The sequence below is a fragment of the Sphaerodactylus townsendi genome, linkage group LG04 (assembly GCF_021028975.2).
Source record: "Sphaerodactylus townsendi isolate TG3544 linkage group LG04, MPM_Stown_v2.3, whole genome shotgun sequence".
NCBI lineage: Eukaryota > Metazoa > Chordata > Lepidosauria > Squamata > Sphaerodactylidae > Sphaerodactylus > Sphaerodactylus townsendi.
The window spans coordinates 76,843,393-76,858,754 of record NC_059428.1 but is presented as its reverse complement, the minus strand read 5'-3'; the positions used below and the strand labels follow the sequence as shown (position 1 = coordinate 76,858,754).

Genomic DNA, 15,362 nt, shown 5'->3' with positions numbered 1-15,362 from the left:
GACAAAATTCTTGACTTCACAGTTACAAAGCCACATTGAACACACAACGTACTATGTTAAAGACTCAGCCCACTTCATCGCAAAAATTAGCAATCTCCATCTCAACCCTAGTGACAGACTTATCAGCTTCGATGTTGTCTCACTGTTAACCAAAGTGAGTGAACAGTGAAAGACAGTGAAAGACACATTTCCAGTGAAAGACACTCACTTGCACTCATCAGCCGGATTTTTCCAGACGACACCACAGCTTTCTTTCAACACTACCTAACAACCAGCTACTTCTAATGGGACAATGATTACTCTGAGCAGACAGATGGGGTAGCCCCCTCAGCCCAGTGATAGCCAATTTTTACATGAACATTTTGAGAAACAAGCCCTCAAAACAGCACCCAGGAAACCTGCAACTTGGTTCTGATTTGTGGATGACACTTTTACAATCTGGAGCCATGGCGAGGAGGAACTGCTGAATTTTCTGGACCACCTTAACAGCATCCACCCAAACATCCAATTTACCATGGAAACTGAAAAAGAAGGAAAACTGCCTTTTTTAGATGTCTTGGTCTTTCGCAGAACTAACCAACAATTGGGCCAAACAGTCTACAAATAACCAACACACACAGACCGTTATCTACATAAAAATTCCAACCACCACCCACAACAAAAAAGGGGCATAATCAAAAGTTTGACAGATTGTGCAAAACAAATTTGTGAACCTTACTTCCTCCCTGATGAAATCAATCATCAAGACTGGGCTCTGCAGGCTAATGGCTACTCTATAACAGAAATCAAAAGAGCTTGAAGACTAAGAGAAATCCAGAGGACTGAGGAGAAACAGCCCACCACAGCCCACATCAAGGGAATCACTGATCAAATAGGGAAACTAATGGAAAAACATAGCCTACAAACCAAAGAGGAAAATATAGCAGATGCTATGCTCAGCAAAAGACAAGAGAGACCCCCTCTCTTCTGCAGGAGTCTATCACATACCCTGCAGCTGTGGAAAGGTCTACATAGGAACCACAAAATTATTAAGGAGCATGAAAGACACTGTCAGCTTAACCATCCTGAAAAATCTGCAGTAGCAGAACATGTCCTAAGCAAGACTGGACATAACATTTTATTTGAAAACACTGAAATTTGGACAGTTTGGAAGGTTACTATGTCAGACTGCACAGGGAGGCCATTGAAATTCACAAACACCAAGACAACTTCAACAACAACAAAAAAGAAACTCTGAGAATTAACAAAGCTTGGCTAGCAGTACTTAAAAACACCAGAATCAAAGGCCATGCTAAGTCCATGGACAATGGACTCCACCCAGACACAGGATTTGCATTCACCAATTCTGCTGCTACTGCAGGGAATGCAAATGTGACTAACAATGTAAATTTATTTATTTATTTATTTATTTATTTATTTATTAAACTTTTATACCGCCCCATCCTCTAGGGGCTCGAGGCGAGTAGTGTACATATAAAACCTTAGGTAGAAACAAGTCACTAAAATCTTTTAAAACAGCGGTGACAAAACATTAATAGTGATACATAAAATAGCTTAAAACTCATGAAACAGCAAATAACCATGTACATAATAAAAGTCAAACCCCAATTTTAAAACCTACACCCAGGAGTGGGGGGATGGAAGGACCCATCAATGGGGACCCTGATGCTAACTGCACCCTAGGGGAGGCAGGGGCAGTAAGGGGAGCACCATATCAGCAACGTGGACACTCCTGGAGCCCGATTGGAGACAACACACAGTGCTGACAGGCCCTCTGGAATTTCACTTTGGTCCTGCAGGGCCCGAGGACAACTCAGAGAGAGGGGTGCCCACCAGGCGGGAGCCAGTGCCGTGGAGGTCCTAGCCAGGCAGTGGGAGGCTCCAGTGGCATGGCAGGGGCCGGGGGGCATAGTGCAAGTTAAGCCTCTGCAGGAAGCAGAGCCGAGGTTAGGAACATATGGGGTGATACAGTCCCGAGAAAGGTCTGAGGGTTCCAGAGCCCAGCATAAAACCTTAAAGGTCAAAACCCACACCTTGAAGAGGGCAGTTGAGGAATTCAACCCGGAGCTGGCAATGCAGCTGGCCTAGCAGCACGGAGCTGGATGTGTTCTCTGAAGAAACCTCCTGTGAGCAGAGCGTGCTGCCCGCATGTTGAGACCAGTTTTGCAACTTCGAGATCAAGCGCAATGAGAGGCCGCGTACAGCGGGTTACAATAGTCCAGCCTGGAGGTGACCGTTGCTTGGATCACAGTGTGAATCCATAGCAGCCTGGGAGGAGGAAGGGAGCCAACCGCCAGACCTAAGCGAAAGGTGGAAAAATACTGCAGTCCAGGTTGTATAGGTACTATGGGTCTCCATTAGAGAGAGGCGAGTCAGGAGTGGACCCCAGACTTGCGAACAGAATTAAACTGCGTAGGGACTCCCCTTTCCCACACCGGCTGCACTGGAGAAATCCCTAACCTCACCCCTCTGGTCTAGCCAGAAGGGGATCTCCCGTGCCGATGGGATGCAGTTGGGACCTGCTCTGCTGCGACCAACCAGGCTGCCGCCTCCAAGCAATGCTGGAGAGCCGCGGGAAACCGGCAACCCTCCCCTCATCAACGGAATGGCCGGGCATGGCCGGAGGTAATAGATCAGCCCATTTGGCTCCCGCTTTCCAACTGAGCAAGTGGTGCGCGCATAAAGATGTTAAATAATAAGCCAGGGTAGCCTGGCGGCTCCATAAGGTACTCCGCTGCCTAAGGCGAAGGGCACCTCAGGAGAGCTGCATCCCGCTTTCACGCGCTTTGTGACTCGGTCGAGGAGAAGCGAAGGGCCGTCCACGCAGAGGACGGTTGCCCGTGCCCGAGGCGGCCAGAGCGGTGGAGTCAAGGTGCGTGATGCGACCATATCAAAAGCGCTTTCGCGGTAAGATCTAACAAAACTTCCAACAGCGGCCCGATCCGCCCGGTGCGAGTTGCATCTGGGCGTGTGATGAAACGGTGGCAAAGGCGGTCTCCGTCCCATTTTGCCGCGGAAGCGGACTGGAAGATTACAACCCGATCGTCATCCAGGAAACCCTGAAGCTGCTCCCACCACTCTCTCAATTACCTTCCCCAGAGAAGCGAAAGATTCGGCGGAAGCGAGTGGTGGCCAGGTATCACCACCTGGATCCTAGCGATGGTCTTTGTACCCAGGTGGGATGACCACTGCCCTCCTTCCAGCCCATCCGGAAAAGACCCTTGCTCCAAGGGAGCCATTGAGTGATGTTGCAACAGATGGGGTGGATAGCTCCATAGCCCGACAAGCTTTGCAGCCAGGAGGCCATTGCGGATCCAGAGGGACAGAGTAGTAGGTCTAATAACAGCAGCCAAGGCCCTGTATCGCTTAGCAATGACGGAGCAGGGAGAACTTCTGGAGCCCAAACTTGGAGCTGAAGGCGGCAAGGGAGCCTCCAGTTCACTAATTGTGAATAGCATTAGTAGGGAAGGTCCCGAAGCGTAACGTGACTTTATCTGCAAAAAAGCTCCATGAATGCCTCACAGCTAATAGCCAATGCATTCGATGGTTGTAGACCCTTCCGATAAGGAGGTCAAGGAGCCGAATTATAAATGTAAAATAGTGCGCGCCCGAGGCGAGGAGCTGGCAGGCGCAAAGAGAGGAGGAGAAGAAAGCCTCTCACCGCCTCCCGCCATTTGCCATCTCGCAGGCGCCCGTAGCGTCCACTGGGATATTTAGCGCAGTGCCCGTTCGCGAGATTTCTGCCACACTTTCGCTCAGTGATGGTGGCATGGTCATTCCATATGGCGCCAGCTCCTCGGTATACCAAAGGCCACCCAGAACCTGAAGGCTGAGAAGGGCGCCGGGGCTCGTAATCACCAGATAGCGCCGGAGAGCGGGAGTTCCAGTCCCTCCACCACTGCTCCAGCCGAGTGTGCCGGCGGGTTCAGGGTCCCGCAGAGCATTCAGGAAACCAATCCGGATCGCATAAGTCTCCAGCGAGGCGGTACATAAATCAGCCCTACGCCTGGAAGGCCGAGGTTTGGCGTGGCAGGAGCCATCGAACCTTCAAAGGCGTAATGGTCAGACCATGGCATTCTATCCGTAGAGGGATATGACCATATTAACCCAAACCAAAGACCAAATCCAAGCGTGTGGCGTACCTCATGAGTGGGGCCAGAAGAACTCACCAGGAGAGGCCTAGATGCGCCATGGATGACACCAGGTCCGCGAAAGCCACGCCTTTTTTGCTTGGCGATTGTCGACGCATGACATTAAGTCCCCAGAACAATAAGACTGAGGAACCGCAATGCCAGTTGATCATACACCTCCAGCGGCCGCGGCGGAAGCATGTCACCAGTGAATGGCGGCTAGGCGACCCGGTACACCAGGAGGACGCTCATCCTCTCCATGACCAACCCACTCTAGGCCGTTACACTCCATGCAGGCGAAATCTCTGGGATGGGGGCAGCCCTGAAGGAATGAGATCACGCAGGATGAACATGCATACCTCCCCGGCCCTGTGTTACGTTGCTGGTGGAGAGCCGCCTTGAACCGGGTGAATTGGCGTGACCGCCCACAAAGGCGGCAGTTTCACCCTCAGCGCGCAGGGTTTCAGTGAAATTACAAAGCCAGGAGTCCATCTGTTGGAGGCTTCGAGATAATCCTGGGAACACAGCTGGATTTTGTGTTGATGGACCTGGCATTGAAGTCAGCTTTTACCAGCGACCGGTGAAGCAGAGTAACCCTGAACTCTGCCACCGTGATCTCTTAGGATAGGTCGGAGGTCAGAAGGCGAGCGAAACGACCGTATATCTTGTTAGTCTTCTATCATATGGCGCTGCCTACGCTATATCTACCCGTCCATCAATACCACGGGATCCCCTGCGCCCAAAGTAGGTGCCCCGGCATTGTTCAGCCGCTTCCTCACGAGCCCCATAGCCTCGCTAACTACTACCACCAAGCAGGCAGGGACCCAGCGGGAGAACAGGGTCTGTCCCAGGGCCGGGAGCTGAGCAGGCCTGGCTGCGCTTGGGCTGCTGGTGGAACTCCCATTTGTAGCTGCCAGGCCCCACCCCTGCAGGTGTTCCCAATGGGGTGGGTGGGGAAGGACTCTCACTCCCACTCCCGAGGTGGCGCGCAGGCGGCAGCTCACCAGGTGGACTTCTGCAACAGAGCAGAGCAGGCAGGCAGACCAAGCAGGAGAGGGTCTGTCCCGAGGCAGGGCTGAACAGGCTGGCTGCCTTTGGAGGGCTGCTGGTGGAACTCCATTTGTAGCTGCCAGGCCCCACCCCCTGCAGGTGTTCCCAAGTAGGGGTGGGTGGGGAGAAGGGACTCTCACTCCTTCCCACGAGTGGCAGCAGGCGGCAGCTCACCCGGTGGACCTTCTGCTTTGTGAGGCGGGAGGCAGGCAGGGCAGACCAACAGGAGGGTCCTGTCCCAGGCGGAGGCTGAACAGGCTGAGGCTGCGGGCTGGTGCGGGAACTCCTGTTGTAGCTGGAAGGCCCCACCGCCTGCAGGAGTTCCCAATGGGGTGGGTGGGGAGTGACTCTCGCTCCTTCCCAGTGGCAGCCAGAGGCAGCTCACCCGGTGGACTTCTGCTTGGGCAGGCAGGCAGGCAGGCAGAACTGGCAGACCAACAAGAGGGGCTGTCCCAGGCAGGGCTGAACAGGCTGGCTGCCTTGGGCTGCTGGGTGGAACTCCTGTTGTGGCTGGCTGTCCAGGCCCCACCCCCCTGCAGGTGTTGTTCCCAATGGGGTGGAGTGGGGAAGGACTCTCACTCCTTCCCAGTGGCAGCAGGCGGCAGCTCACCCAGGTGGACTTCTGCTTGAGTGGACGAGGCGGGCAGGCAGACCAAGCAGGAGGTCTGTCCCGAGGCAGGGCTGCACCGGCCGGCTGCCTTGGGCTGCAAGTGGAACTCCTGTTGTAGCTGTCAGGCCCCCACCTACTGGTGGCCCAATGGGGTGGGTGGGGAAGGAACTCTCACTCCTTCCCTAGTGGCAGCAGAGCTGACAGCTCACCAGTGGACTTCTGCTTAGCGGCAGGCCCAGGCAGGCTGAGCAGACTCACCCAGGTCGGACTGATAACCGCAACCCAATGCAACCTTGTGCACCTTTGCGCGTAGAGTTCCACCCTATGCATCTCTACTGGAGTTGGCTCCCCACCCTGGGACATGGACAATATATACTCCGCGAAACATTCACTTCTCATTAGACACAGTGTGTAACAGACTTCTCTGTGACACACATCTGAAGATGCCAGCCACAGATGCAGGCAAAATGTTAGGAACAAGATCTACCAGACCACGACCACACAGCCCGAAAAACCCACAACAACCAATAATAGCAGAAATCCTGAAAATAAATAAAATAGGAGAGTGTATCATCAAAGAACATATTCCTTTATACTACATACTATATTCTCAGTCGGAGAAAGCAAATATTAGTTGGAAATAGATAAAATAATTCTGGTTAAAAAAACCTCCCAAACCAGTAGAAGATTCAGGGAATTCCTTTTTCTTGATTAGAGACCCAAATTTGGCTGAAGCTAAGCTTTGAGAAAACATTGTTATTCTCTTTGTGAGCACCTCACCATGTAATGCAAATATAACGCATTTTCACTGCTGCAGATGGCGCTGAGACAAATAGAAAAGAAGCCTGCATAATGCAGACAATGCTGAGTGCCTCATATGAGGAAAAATGAACCTGGAAACAGTCCCAGATTATACATCTGTCTCCAAGTTACACTTTAGAAGAAGAGGCCAAACAGTAGTGACATGTGGCGGATTAATGACTTATTCTTTCTACTCCAGCTCCAACTGATCTTCTCAGCTCACTCCTATAGCAATTTCAACTAAGCCAAATGCACTGAATGAAACCAGCACAAGGATCAACAACCATTTAAACTGCCACATTGGAAGAAAATAGGAGAGTGTATCATCAAAGAATGAATAAAAACAAGAGGTAGGTACTGAATTTTTTCTAGATGAGACAGGTTAAAATACACCTCTATACACTTCTACGATTTGTAATATTCCCAATTCATTTTAACATTCTTACTATATACAGTATTGTTCTTTCTGATATTAATTAGTGCAGTGATAAAAAGGCTTTTAAAATGTCATTAATCACTACTATTTTTGTTTAATAGAAAGTCAAAAGCTTAGCCAACAAATTCTGCAAATATTAAAATGTTTCTGAGTTTCCACTCCTTCTCTACACTTACCATGACTGTAGAATTCTGCCTTTGAATGCTGGGCACATAAACCCAGTTAGTTTAGATCACTCAGTTCTACTGTAGAGTTCAGTGGCAATCCTTTAGCTTTTCAATATATCTTCATAGTATTACTATTTTAGGGCTATGAGTCCTAGGTTTGTACTGAAAGAATTTTCCTTGGAAATAAAACTAACCTTATATTCTGCCACAAAAGTTGCGCATAATGAATCCTGAACATAAAACATTTCAAAAGAATCCAAGTTCATTAATTTTTACACATTTTTGCAGCCCAGTGTTTACTTCAAGTGAAAAATTACTGCCAATTTCAAAAGGTGTCTAGTTTGATTCAAATATCCCCATTTTTGATTTCTCTGTTTTAAGAAACAAACCTGTGAGTCTTCGTTTTTGTTCTTCATGAAAGATAACACTTTTAAAATTGTTTGTCATTGGCATATCAATGTGTTTATGATGCCGAAAACCCAAAAGAATCATCAATGACAGCAACAAAAATGAGGTTAATGGAAAATGATAACAATGGCAACAAATGAAATGAAAAATAAATGCCACCTCACTCCTAAGTCATATTCACCTGCTCTGTTCTGTCAGCTGTTTCCACTGAACTTACCACTATTCTAACTAAATTTTATTATTGTGCAAGAGTCACTATTATTAGTTGGAGCCAAGATGTGACATACAACAATATTAATAACACAGATTTAGGCATGGAGACCATCTTGGCCAGAACTGGATTAAGTTGCTACTTGGTTCTGTTGCTATCCAACAGGAATGTCCTATCTTCCATTCTTTACTAGCAGCATATGGGTACCGGATATGATGGCAGAGCAAAGCAGCATCCAAGTCGGGGTAGACATATATTTCTCAGGGTAGTTCTTGGGGTTTAAAACAGAGTCCTGGCATCACAGCCTCACTATAATTTTGCACATACCTGACATAGTATTATGATTTTTGCAAATTTTGTATGGAATTTGATGTACAGGTTCAATGAACCTTTGTTGGTTGCTGCCTGATGAGATTTGTGAGGAATTCTTGCCAAAAGCCTAGAGTAGCTGTGGATCTGTACTGATTCCATTGAAAAAGCATGCTTGTATCTGGACTGCTGTGGTTTTTTAATTTCAAGTGTTGCTTTCACAACCGGCAAGAATAGGAAATAGGACGATGTCTATAATTCACTAAAGAATTATTCTCAAATACTTTGGGTATGGGTACTCTAACAAGCCCTGAAGGTAGTCCTGGGTGGTGTTTAAAGGCAGCAATGACCAACCTCAGTAGACTTATCTGATTTCATTCTCTTCCTAATATTCTACTTCACAGCTGAGCATCACTTTCTTACAATTCTCATGTCCCAGCCCATTAGCTGTTAAGCCACCTATTGTAATGGTTAATCTTAATAAAGTTGCAGCCTGCTTTTTGCACAACTCTCCTTCCTCTCTTTTTATGAATGCAACATTATATGCAAAGTTTACTTTTCATCCAAATTCATCATCTTTAATTAAACAATTATATATCAATTACCAAGTGGTTTTTGATACAATAGCAACTAGTGTGGCCTTGTAGCAAAGGAGTGGATCCAAAATACTTTTTTTTTGCTTTCATTTCTATCTATTGCTTGTAAGACCAATCCTTGAAAACCAGGAAAACAATGTTCAGCACATGCTATAAGGAGCACTCTGCTTTAACTGAGATGGAATCTTAACTAAGATTACTAAGGCTGATTCCACACAGCAAATTTATAATGTGTTGCAGTCGTGATAAAGAAACCCGTTTCCCTGTTTACCCATTCACATGCATTTCATGCAGGCAGCAATTGGAGCCCATGAAAACAATCTGGGTAGCTTTTGTGCTTCACACGAACACACTTCTCTTTCTTTTTAATTTCCTTCTACACATGCATAGCTATGCAGGCATGCAAAGATGAGTCCCCAAAGCCATGCCAATCGTCCCACAATATGATTGGCTGCACCTTATTTTGCAACCAGCAAAATAAAAAAAATGGAAAAGGGGCCTCCCTGGAACAGCCTGGCAATGGTAAGCAACTTTTCCCTCATCATGGAGGGTGTGGCAGAAGGGAGACAAAGATCCTCCTCCCTGGCCATTTGCTTGGGTGTGGTTCCAATCCAGGATTTTTCAGAAGAATAGCTAGTTTAGTGATTTTCAAAAAACCTGGGTTGGGGAAAATAAAACTGGGCAGACTTGATTGGGTGGGACCTGTGCAAAGCTCCCCTCCTTCAACCCCCCCCCCAGGTTTTATAGCATCCTACACTCATGTTTGCCCATGTGGAATCAGCCTAAGATAAATCTTGGTTAAAGCAATAAGTAATCAAACATAGTGAAGTTTTTGTAGTCAATTCATTAAATTAATTCTCCAATTCATTCATTTAGAAATACCTCCTCTCTCCAGATATTAAGATAGGGTACAGGATACAGTCTGGAATCAACAAAAATATTGTGCATAGAGAACACCCAAAGGTGCAATCATACATAATAAGCCAAATGTTAAAAGGGTTATCATAGATAACACACCACCGTAAAGTTGCTACTTACGCTTGTAGGTCCCGATACATCTGGTTAACTTTTTCCCACTGATATGAAAGCTGAGTCAGCTTTTCCTGTATCCTTGCAGCTTCAGCAGGTGTGGCACTTTTCATAACGGCTGTCTTCTTACAGCGAACAACTTCAATCTGACCTGAGTGCCTTCCAAGGCCATCTTTGATTTTCTGCAAATCCACATTAAAGATAAAAAACAAAAGATGTAAGCAGAATATTAAAAAGAGGACATAATTGTCTGTAATTTGTAATAAGCAGAATAATGTCAGTACACTACTTGATAAAGAATATGTGTAAGTCCTAAAACAGTTTGTTAGTGAAATGGGAAGGAATGGATTCACAGTGGGTCTTAGGAGAACAATGGACTTCTGGTATGAAGGTAAGGAATGAAGACTTTTTTTTGTAGGAGAGATGGCTGTAGTACAAATGACATTTAATGTTTTCAATATAATTTTATAATATAACCTGTTAGTATTTCGTAACCATCAGCTTTGCACTGGATAAAGTTGGTTATGGATCTAAAAAGCAAACTGAATCCATGACATAGGTTAAAACTAGAGAGCTGTTAATTAACATCTGAAGGCCTGAAGTGAGGCATTAAATGAAGGAAACCTAGTTATGTTTCTTTATGCTGATTTTCCAGTCACCCTGGCTGATGCCACAGAGTTTTTAATAAACCTAGAAACATACAGTTTGCACTGTCAAGTCTTTATTTGTATACTTTACTTAGAAACTATTTCTGAAAGTTTTAGGCATACTTAAAATTTTGAACAATTCTGACATCTCATGAGCAAATGAAATTCTCAAAGTGATAATTCCTTGCAAATAGACACCACCTGTTGAAGAGTGCAGGCTAGATTAACCATCTAGTTCCCTTCCTCTGGCCCAGAGCTTAAGAATCAAAGTTCTGAACAGGCAGTGAATTTAATAATATCTTATTTTCTGCCTCTGCAATATTGGCACAAGCAGATAATCTCTAAGCCTGCTGATTCAGAACAGCTTGTACAACCATACTACACCCATATACATAATAAATAATGTTGAAAGCCAAGACATACTAAGAGGGTGTATGTGAACACTATGTGCCTGAAATCAGCATAAAATAGCAAGTTTAACAGAATTGGGGATATGAGAATCACAACTATTTATACACCCCTATAAGAAATTTCAGCCAGCATTTATTGGTTTACTGAGAAAGAGACCTTGAAAATGTAACCTACTGGGGAACATGTTCTTATTGCCAACTGACCAGGAGTCTTGTCACCATGGTTGCCAACTTTCCAGGAGCTTTGTTGACAATTGACTGGAGATTGTTGTTAACTGACTGTGAGCCATGTTGCCAACTAACAGGGAGCTTTGTTGCCAAGTGACCAGAGATTACCTACCTACTTAATTATTTTTTCGGGAGGAGTCCTCTTTGAATAATTAATTCAGCATACTTGTTACCCCAAAAGAGCAACTTGGGGCTGGCTACTCAAGCTCCCGCTGGAAAGGGGGGCAGGATGAATTCCAGGAGACAAGAGGCATTTGAATAAATTTAATTAATTTATTCAATCGGACTGCATTCATAGTAGTAGAGAGCGAGGACTGGCTAACAGAGAAATCATACTCTTTTTAAAGTCAACCTATGGGAATCAAAAGCTTTTTGATACATTAAAAATGTTGCAGGCAGATATCATACAATGATGATTGACATCCCGAGAACCACCCTTCAGTCAGCAAAACACTTCTCTGGCCAAAATCATCCACTATTGAACAATAGTTCCCTCTGAGATACACAACACTGACCAAGGCTCCCACAATGTTTCAATTCGTTTTCTTGCCTCACATGTTTTCAAAAGCTTGGGAGATAAATGTATTTAAGCTTAAATCCTAATACGTGAATGAAATCATGACAATACAGAAATTGCACAGAGATTGTAATGATTGATTTCTCATACATCATATTCATTCAAAGGATGCTGTTTCATACTGATTTGCATGTTTTGTTAAACATCATCATTTTAGGTTTGAGCCATTTCAACATTCTGGATAGCAGTTTTCTGCATAGAATTAGCTTCCAAAACTGTTTCAGTGTCTGTCTGTTTGTGCAGCATTCCACATTCCAGGCTTCTACCAACCTTGGTTTGGTTCGCATGCTGTACAAACAGTTTTAGGTCTGTGATCAAACTGCAATTTTTAGCTAAGCAGGAAAGGAGCAAAGGCTTTTGGGCTTTTTAGTAAAAGGCCAAAGATAATCTGATTTTGTTATTGATTCTGTTATTACATGCTGAGACCTCCAGAATTATATACAATATTGTGTATTTTATAGGATTTGTACAAGGTTATTCCCTATTTTTCGGCCTGTAGTGTTTATGTAATGTCTTCATTTTTTAAGCATATTTTTCACTTTACACTTTCACTTAATTAAATCATTTAGTACTTTGACTGGGTTCCAGCTTATATATTGTAAGCATCCTGGGTACAGTGGTGGTCTGTAGTTACTTACATTGTACCCAATTTCTATTTTTATTTCTGTACTAGTTGACTCTTAATGACTCTCCCACACAGTGTAGTTCATGTACCTGGTTACAAATATACGTGATTCACATTGAGAATGATTTAAATTATGATTGTCACTTCCATGTCTATATTTTTTTCTTTGGTACAACTCCTTTTAGCTATTTATGTTTTTCCATATCAGAAAGGTAGGTTGGATGTTTGTTTTTTTCCATCTCAGAGTCAAACCAGACATTACTGTTTTTCACACATTGACCATTGGATCTTGCAGCCTTGTGAGGGCAGAAAGGCAGAATATACATTTTGTAACTAAATAAAATAAACACAGTAGCAAGTCCTTCGGCAACTCAAGTTTAAAAAGTACAGACTGTCTGGATTGCATGGGGATGTGTGGAGACTCATTCCAATCAAGACACTAACACATACTTGTTGGAAATAAATCGGCCGCAGCCCAAATTTTATTTAACATAACCAAAACCTTGAAGCTGGGCGAGCATATCAGAGCACATCCTGGCCCCCAGGCAGCAAACCGCTGAACCTGGTTATAGGGCAGCCCAAGCTGACCCCTTAGGCCCTTCGGACAGAACCCCTGTCCGGCATATCCCCCGAGGGACTGGAACAGGAAGTTACTAGATGCCACATGGACGCAAATCCAATTTGTGACACCCCTCCCTGCCGGGCAGCGAGCTCTCAGCACGGCCCCAAGGCTTTGCTTACCAGAGCTCTATCGCCACCACGGACCTCATATGGAGGCCCCCGAGGTGGGGAAGGTCCGGCACGCAAGCTACTGCCTTCCCCAAATAGGATGTGCTCTTATGCCCTCCGCCACTGAGCTGTTGAACCAACAGCTCCCACCCCAGCTTCAGCAGCCCAGAGTCACACCGCTCAGTGCGCGGCCGCAAAGCACTGCATCAAAGCAAACGGATTTTAGCCAGCTCAGTGCGGGCCGCGAAGCCACTGCAGCAGAGCATGGCGGACATCATGCAACCAGATGTCCTGGCCCCAATCCGATAAGTGGACTCCATCGGGCAAAAACAATGCTGCCAGAGCATGAGATAGATCAACATGGGGAATAACATCCCCCCCATGCTCAGCACCAGCCGGGCCGCGGACCGACACAGTTTAGACCTGGTTTTGTTAACCCTGGCCGGAGCCACAGCGTTCCTCCAAGTCCTGCGCTCTAGTAAGCACGACCAGAACAGTTTGGTCTTCGGCATCTTACGGTGGAGCAGCATCAAGTCGTCCCTCATGGAGTTCTGCAACGCCACCCCTTTAGAGGCAGGAATGTCATTTTCGCCAAGTTGAAGCAAAACTGCATCAGGGAAGCCAAATTGCAGGACGGAGTTCCGTAATCGAGAAGCAAAGCAGCCCACATCCTGCCTCGCCTCGCCACCCAGCGCATCTCCCCCGAGGTGCCCAGGCCCAGATGTTCTCCCCAGCCAGATTTCTTCGCATAGCGGCCCGCCCAGTGGACAATACTGTGACCAACCAGCCAAACTTGGTACCGACGGGCCACCGGAACTATAAAGAGAACAAAGTTACAGCGAGAGGTGAGGCCGGACATAAACACGATAGGCTAGCGACCTCCAGCGGCCTAAAGCCTGAATCTCAGTTACAGAGTGTCCTTCCTGAGAGGCCGTGGTTGCCGCTCCGATTCGAAAGGAGTGAGAACCAAACTGTTCAGCGGGGAGGCCCACAAACTGTAGACAATGCCGCAGAACCGCTGTAAATTGGTATCTGGACACTGCCAATCCATTACTATGGATGAACAGTGGACCCTGCCCTTCGGGACGAACGGCCAAAAATGCAGCCATGTGTGCCACCGGGCAGGGAGACCCTGTTGGGGAAGGGGCCAAAGTCACTCTGGTTCCTCGACGCCGCTGGTCAGTCTTGGACCCCGCCAACCATATAAGTAGGCTCCCATCGGCCATGGAAACATCGACTCTTTGTAAAGCCTTAGGGGCCGATGATGTGGTGGACGGAGCAACTAATTCGCTACACCGAAAGGCCCCATAAAAGGCCAAAGTAAATAAGGCTTGAAATAGTGCAGCCTCATAAGCAGAGTCACATACTGTTTCTGTAGCATTAATTAGAGTCCCTAAGAGCTCCCTGGTGATGGGACGCCTACTGTCCTGTGGCCTAGGGGAGACTAACGCTGCCACCCGCCACCGCATCGCCTAGCTTCAAAGGACCGGAGTGGTCGGTGATCCCCAGAGCCTGGCTGAAAAGGAAATGGCCGCCAAATGGACCTTTAATAGTCCTGGCAGCCATTCGACGGTCCCTCAATTCCACCAGATACCGGAGAACCAAGTCCTTAGCAAACCCTTGTCGCACAGGTTCGCCGATGGAAGCTGCAAATGCAAAAGGTGTTCAAAGCCCCTTCATACAGCCAGCTGACGAAAGTAGCTGGCGCCAGTGACTGCAAGACACCTTCGGCTATGGACTGCCTCCAAGACGCCACAGATGGTCTGGACACTTCTCCGGAAACTGGCTGGCTTCGGGAGCTAGGGAGCGAAAGCGGCTGACCTGATGACGAGACAAGGCGTCAGCAATGTTGTTATTTATACCTGGCAGAAAAACAGCTTTAAAAGAGATGTTGTTAGACAGGCAAACCAACACGAATTCCCATACTAGCCGCATTACACGCTCTGACCGGCTGGACTGCCGGTTTACTACCCTGACAACAGCCTGGTTGTCACACCAGAACTTAACTGTGTGGTCGCGAAACACACCCTTCCAGATGTGAACCGCAGCCACCAGAGGGAACAACTCCAAGAAAGTCATATCCCTCAAAATTCCAGTCTGATTCCACGCTGATGGCCATTTCCCTGCACACCACTGGCCCCTAAAATAAATACCAAAACCTATAGAGCCAGCTGCATCGGTGTGAACTTGAAAACTTTCTTGCAGCTCCCAAGGCACCTGCCAAATTGAAACCCCATTGTAGTTTTCAAGAAAACTTAACCAAACCCTTAGGTCTTGCCGCAAACCCGAAGTCACCCTGATGTGATGGTGGGGAACTGAGTAGCCTGCCATGGACCTGGCAAGACGGGAACAAAAGGCCCTTCCCGGGGAGACCACCCTGCATGCAAAATTAAGGTGCC

General features: G+C 46.7%; 1 protein-coding gene across 3 annotated transcripts in view; it reads right to left on the bottom strand.

The window, feature by feature from the left end:
• DMD (dystrophin) overlaps positions 1-15,362 on the bottom strand; it is a 1,175,169-nt gene that overhangs the window by 600,141 nt on the left and 559,666 nt on the right. For all 3 annotated transcript variants that reach the window (XM_048495459.1, XM_048495460.1, XM_048495467.1), the window contains one exon: positions 9,757-9,929. In XM_048495459.1, the coding sequence (XP_048351416.1) occupies positions 9,757-9,929 (173 nt within the window). The remainder of the gene's footprint in view (positions 1-9,756; positions 9,930-15,362) is intronic.